Below are 6,372 nucleotides of genomic sequence, written 5' to 3'. Positions count from 1 at the left end.
GCAAAGACACTGGGGCAACCAGTTTCGCTTAACAACTGTGGTGAGCCACTTAACAACCGTGGCAAGAAAGGTCGTAAGATGGGGTTTAAATGAGCGATTCAAACTCATTTGATGGAATTTCTTAACGTAGCTTCTGAGCTCAATTGTGGCCGTAAGTCTACCTGTAACGTTGACCAATCCGAGTTGTGGGTGTTGTTGTAGTGAAGGGGGTTGGACTAGATGACCTACAAGGTCCCTTCCAACTTTGTTATTCTGTTAATCAAACCAAGCTGTGTGCGATATGTTGCGCCAAAGCTGCTTGTGTGGGTCACTCTCAGAAATCTTTATTCTCCTTAGGCCAGATCCTTTGAGGAAGGGAAGGGGGGGATCTGTTTTCCTCCGCATCCGTTAGGTCTCATCCTGAATTGTGTAGATCACCAGATCGTTACGGATCTGCCGACACCTCCGCTTACCCTGGAGCCATCCGGTGGCCAAGGCCACTTTGTGCTTGCGAAGTTTGTACAACAAAGTGACCAGATCCTGCTCCGTTTGCCCGAGGGATTTCAGACTGGATTGCATATTGCAGTGACGCCGAGGAGGAGAAGACGAATCCTGGGCCGGGATCCTACGCCAACCTCTGATCTGCAGATCAAAATAAACACGGAAGCAGACGCTGCCTTTAAATAAACACAGGATTTCAACGGGGGTGGGGGGTGGGGGGTGGGGGGGCGAGATGGATTATTTGTGGGTCGGGAAATCATCTTCCTTTTCTTGGCGTGTGGTCTGTACCAAACCATCCTATATATTTTTTTTCCTTTTAATCTTTGGGCATTGCGGGTTTACAGATTACCAGAGTTGGAAGGGACCTTGTAGGTCATCTAGTCCAACCCCCTGTCCAGGCTGGAGAGACCCTACACCATTTCTGATAGATGGCAGTCCAGTCTCTTCTTGAAAGCCTCCAGGGATGAAGCTTCCACAACTTCCGAAGGCAGCTTCTGTTCCATCGGTTGATTGTTCTCACTGTCAGAAAATTCTTCCTTATTTCCAGGTTGAATCTCTCCTTGGTCAGTTTCCATCCATTATTCTTTGTCTGGAAAATAGCTTGACCCCCTTCCTCCTCTCTGGGGCAGCCCCTCAAATACTGGAAGATGCTCCCCTGGTCCTTCCCTAGACTAGCCAGGCCCAGTTCCTGTAACTGTTCATATGTTTTAGCCTCCAGTCCCCTCATCATCCCTTCCAACATCCTTTTCAGTTCAATCATGATGGAAGGGACCTTGTAGGTCATGTAGTCCAACCCCCACCCAATCAGGAGACCCTACACCATTTCTGACCGATGGCAGCCCAGTCTCTTCTGGAAAGCCTTCAGTGATGAAGCTCCCACAACTTCTGAAGGCAACTAATGTTCCATGGGTTGATGGTTCTCACTGTCAGAAAAGTTCTCCTTATTTTTAGGCTGAATCTCACCTTGATCAGTTTCCATCCATGATTCCTTGTTTGGCCTGCTTTGGAGAATAGCTTGGCCCCCTTCCTCCTCTCTGGGGCAGCCCCTCAAATATTGGAAGATGCTATCCTGTCTCTCCTGGTCCTTCTCTTCACTAGACTAGCCAGGCCCAGTTCCTGCAACTGTTCATCGTATGTTTGAGCCCCCAGTCCCCTCATCATCCTGGTTGCTCTTCCCTGCACTTTTTCTAGAGTCTCCACATCTTTTTTATACTCTGGTGACCAAGAGATTCAGCCAAGAAATAAGGAGAAACTTTCTGACAGTGGGAACAATCAACCGACGGAACATTAATTGCCTTCGGAAGTTGTGGGAGCTTCATCCCTGGAGGCTTCCAAGAAGAGACTGGACTGCCATCTGTCAGAAATGGTGTAGTAGGGTTTCCTGCTTGGGTGGGGGGGGGTTGGACTAGATGATCTCCAAGGTCCCTTCCAACTCTGTTAACCTGTTAACTGTAACAAGAGTTGGAAGGGACCTTGAGGGTCATCTAGTCCAACCCCCCACCCAAGCAGGAGAACTATACTAGGGATTTGGACCGACCTTAATGATCGGACAAGCTCAGCGTCTTAGCCACTTGAGCCACCTAGAGGCCTCCACTGACTGGACTGCCCCATCTGTCAGAAAGGGTGTAGGTAGGGTCTCCTGCTTGGAAAGGGGTGGTGGTGGACTAGATGACCTCTAAGATCCCTTCCAATTCTGTTATTCTGTTGTTATCTCAATGTAAAAGGCCGCACTTGGAATTCTGCATCCAGTTGTTTTGGTCCGCACATGATTAAAAAAAGATGTTGAGACTTTGGAAAAAGTGCAGAGAAGAGCAACTAAGATGATCAAAGGCCTGGAGGCTAAAACATACGAAGAACGGTTGCAGGATTTGGGTCTGGCTAGTCTAAAGAAAAGAAGAATTAGGGGTGACATGATAGCAACATTCCAGTATTTGAGGGGCTGCTCCATAGAGGAAGGAGTCAACTTATTTTCCAAAGCACCAGAAGATGCAGGACAAGAAGCAACGGATGGAAACTAATCAAGGAGAGAAGCAACCTGGAATTGAGGAGAAACTCACAGAAACTAGGTGAGGATGGGGGTTGGACTAGATGACCTACAAGGTCCCTTCCAACTCTGTTAATCGGAAGGACTAGGGGTGACAGGATGGCAGTCTTCCAATGTTTGAGGGGCTGCCACAAAGAAGAAGGGATCAGGCTATTTTCGGTTACTAACAATGAACAGAATTCTTATTCTTATCTGTCAGGATTGTTTCCCACTTGAATGATTACTTCCTGCAGGTAGTAATCATTCTACCTGTGTTCTGATCTGATCATGTTCCTTTGCTGGGTAATGAAATGTCTGCATGAAAACAGCCCAGCTTGGAGAGCACCAAGGGGCCACCACAGTTGAGCCCTGAGCTACAGAGAATCCGTACTACGCCCCAAGGAGAATGAGGTTGTGGAGCTTTTGTATACATCACACCTGTTCCTCCAATGCCACTGACGAGACTCTCCTCTCCAGGGGATGATTATCCATCCATCTATCCACCCATCCCTCATCTACGTCTGTCTGTCTGTCTGTCTGTCTGTCTATCTATCTCTTATCTATCTATCTATCTATCTATCTATCTATCTATCTATCTATCTATCTATCTATCTATCTATTTACCATCTATCTGTCTCTCTCATCCACCCCTCCTCTCTTTCTCTCTCTATCATCCGTCTGTCTATCTCTCTATCTTCCATCTGTCCCTGTCTGTCTCCCATCCACCCCTCCTCTCTCTTTCTCTCTCTCTCTATTATCTGTGTCTGTCTGTCTATCTCTTGATCTCTATCTCTCTATCTGTCATCTCTCTATCTATATCTCTCTATCTTCTCTTCCATCCATCTGTCTGTCTCTCTCATCCACCCCTCCTCTGTCTCTTTCGTTCTCTATCATCTGTGTCTATCTCTTTCTTTCTATCTATCATCTATCTATCTATCTCTATCTTCCATCTATCTGTCTGTCTGTCTCTCTCTCATCCACCCCTCCTCTGTCTCTTTCGTTCTCTATCATCTGTGTCTATCTCTTTCTTTCTATCTATCTATCTATCTATCATCTATCTATCTATCTATCTATCTATCTATCTATCTATCTCTATCTTCCATCTATCTGTATGTCTGTCTCTCTCTCATCCACCCCTCCTCTGTCTCTTTCGTTCTCTATCATCTGTGTCTATCTCTTTCTTTCTATCTATCTATCTATCTATCTATCTATCTATCTATCTATCTATCTATCTATCATCTATCTATCTATCTATCTATCTATCTATCTATCTATCTATCTATCTCTATCTTCCATCTATCTGTCTATCTGTCTCTCTCTCATCCACCCCTCCTCTGTCTCTTTCGTTCTCTATCATCTGTGTCTATCTCTTTCTTTCTATCTATCTATCTATCTATCTATCATCTATCTATCTATCTATCTATCTATCTATCTATCTATCTATCTATCTATCTATCTATCTATCTCTATCTTCCATCTATCTGTCTGTCTGTCTCTCTCTCATCCACCCCTCCTCTGTCTCTTTCGTTCTCTATCATCTGTGTCTATCTCTTTCTTTCTTTCTTTCTATCTATCTATCTATCTATCTATCTATCTATCTATCTATCTATCTATCTCTATCTTCCATCTATCTGTCTGTCTGTCTCTCTCTCATCCACCCCTCCTGTCTCTTTCTTTCTCTCTCTCTCTCATCCGTCTGTCTGTCTGTCTGATCCATCCCACCCACCCACCTACCCCTCTCTTTCTTCCATCTGTCTGTCTGTCTATATCATCCATCCATCCATCCATCCATCACCGTGTCCTGTCCCAGATGGGCCCCCATCTCTCCAGGGCCCCTGTCTTTCTCTCCCCAGGACTCACAGCAGCTTCCTTTGGCCTTGGGGGGCTGCACCACTCCCCAGTGAAATCGTCCAGGATCCAGACCAGCCCGTAAAAGCCCGCCAGCGTCAAGAACCACAGCAGCAGCCTTTGTCCCAGCACTTCGGAGGGGAGCTGCAAGTCTTGTTGGTCCTGGGGCCCCTCGTGGTTCTCATCTGAATCGCTCAGGACCAAGGTGGGACCCGTCCAGCCCAGCAGGCAGGAGAAGACCGCCTTGAGAAGGGAGCTGCCCTCCTGGAGAGCCATTCAGTCATGCTTGGCTCTGCTGGGCTCTCAGCTGGGTGTGGACTAGCCGTGACATCACAAACCCCTGCAGAGGTGAGCTACCAGGCCTCAACCCTGGCAACTTTAGGATGAATGGACTTCAACTCCCAGAATTCCCTAGCTAGCATGTGTGAACTTCAACTCCCAGAATTCCCTAGTCAGCATGTGTGGATTTCAACTCCCAGAATTCCCTAGCTAGTGTGTGTGTGAACTTCAACTCCCAGAATTCCCTAGTTCAGCTTAGGTGGACTCCGACTCCCAGAATTCCCTAGCTAGTGTGTGTGTGAACTTCAACTCCCAGAATTCCCTAGTTCAGCTTAGGTGGACTCCGACTCCCAGAATTCCCTAGCTAGTGTGTGTGTGAACTTCAACTCCCAGAATTCCCTAGTTCAGCATGTGTGAACTTCAACTCCCAGAATTCCCTAGCTAGTGTGTGTGTGAACTTTAACTCCCAGAATTCCCTAGTTCAGCATGTGTGAACTTCAACTCCCAGAATTTCCTAGCTAGTGTGTGTGTGAACTTCAACTCCCAGAATTCCCTAGTTCAGCATGTGTGAACTTCAACTCCCAGAATTCCCTAGTTCAGCATGTGTGAACTTCAACTCCCAGAATTCCCTAGCTAGTGTGTGTGTGAACTTCAACTCCCAGAATTCCCTAGTTCAGCTTAGGTGGACTCCGACTCCCAGAATTCCCTAGCTAGCATGTGTGAACTTCAACTCCCAGAATTTCCTAGTCAGCATGTGTGAACTTCAACTCCCAGAATTCCCTAGCTAGTGTGTGTGTGAACTTCAACTCCCAGAATTTCCTAGTCAGCATGTGTGAACTTCAACTCCCAGAATTCCCTAGCTAGTGTGTGGGTGAACTTCAACTCCCAGAATTCCCTAGTTCAGCATAGGTGGACTCCGACTCCCAGAATTCCCTAGCTAGCATGTGTGAACTTTAACTCCCAGAATTTCCTAGTCAGCATGTGTGAATTTCAACTCCCAGAATTCCCTAGCTAGTGTGTGTGTGAACTTTAACTCCCAGAATTCCCTAGTTCAGCATGTGTGAACTTCAACTCCCAGAATTTCCTAGCTAGTGTGTGTGTGAACTTCAACTCCCAGAATTCCCTAGTTCAGCATGTGTGAACTTCAACTCCCAGAATTCCCTAGCTAGTGTGTGTGTGAACTTTAACTCCCAGAATTCCCTAGTTCAGCATGTGTGAACTTCAACTCCCAGAATTTCCTAGCTAGTGTGTGTGTGAACTTTAACTCCCAGAATTCCCTAGTTCAGCATGTGTGAACTTCAACTCCCAGAATTCCCTAGCTAGTGTGTGTGTGAACTTTAACTCCCAGAATTCCCTAGTTCAGCATGTGTGAACTTCAACTCCCAGAATTTCCTAGCTAGTGTGTGTGTGAACTTCAACTCCCAGAATTCCCTAGTTCAGCATGTGTGAACTTCAACTCCCAGAATTCCCTAGTTCAGCATGTGTGAACTTCAACTCCCAGAATTCCCTAGCTAGTGTGTGTGTGAACTTCAACTCCCAGAATTCCCTAGTTCAGCATAGGTGGACTCCGACTCCCAGAATTCCCTAGCTAGCATGTGTGAACTTTAACTCCCAGAATTTCCTAGTCAGCATGTGTGAATTTCAACTCCCAGAATTTCCTAGTCAGCATGTGTGAACTTCAACTCCCAGAATTCCCTGGTTCAGCATAGGTGGACTTCAACTCCCAGAACTCCCTAGCTAAC

At 46.5% G+C, this 6,372-nt stretch overlaps 1 protein-coding gene across 1 annotated transcript; it reads right to left on the bottom strand.

Moving 5' to 3' along the window:
• Positions 1–298: 298 nt before the first annotated feature.
• LOC148111558 (uncharacterized) lies at positions 299–4,668 on the bottom strand. Its single transcript, XM_087881121.1, has 2 exons — positions 4,364–4,668; positions 299–621 (listed from the first exon to the last, which is right to left on the bottom strand). The coding sequence occupies exons 1-2, from the start codon at positions 4,625–4,627 to the stop codon at positions 388–390; spliced, it is 498 nt and encodes a 165-aa protein (XP_087737247.1). The 5' UTR covers positions 4,628–4,668; the 3' UTR covers positions 299–387.
• Between the last annotated feature and the right edge of the window lie 1,704 nt (positions 4,669–6,372).

The sequence above is a fragment of the Pantherophis guttatus genome, chromosome 18, assembly GCF_059756535.1.
Source record: "Pantherophis guttatus breed Tessera chromosome 18, ASM5975653v1, whole genome shotgun sequence".
In the NCBI taxonomy this organism is placed as follows: domain Eukaryota; kingdom Metazoa; phylum Chordata; class Lepidosauria; order Squamata; family Colubridae; genus Pantherophis; species Pantherophis guttatus.
Note: the sequence above shows the minus strand (reverse complement) of the source record. Positions and strands in the feature narration are given on the sequence as shown.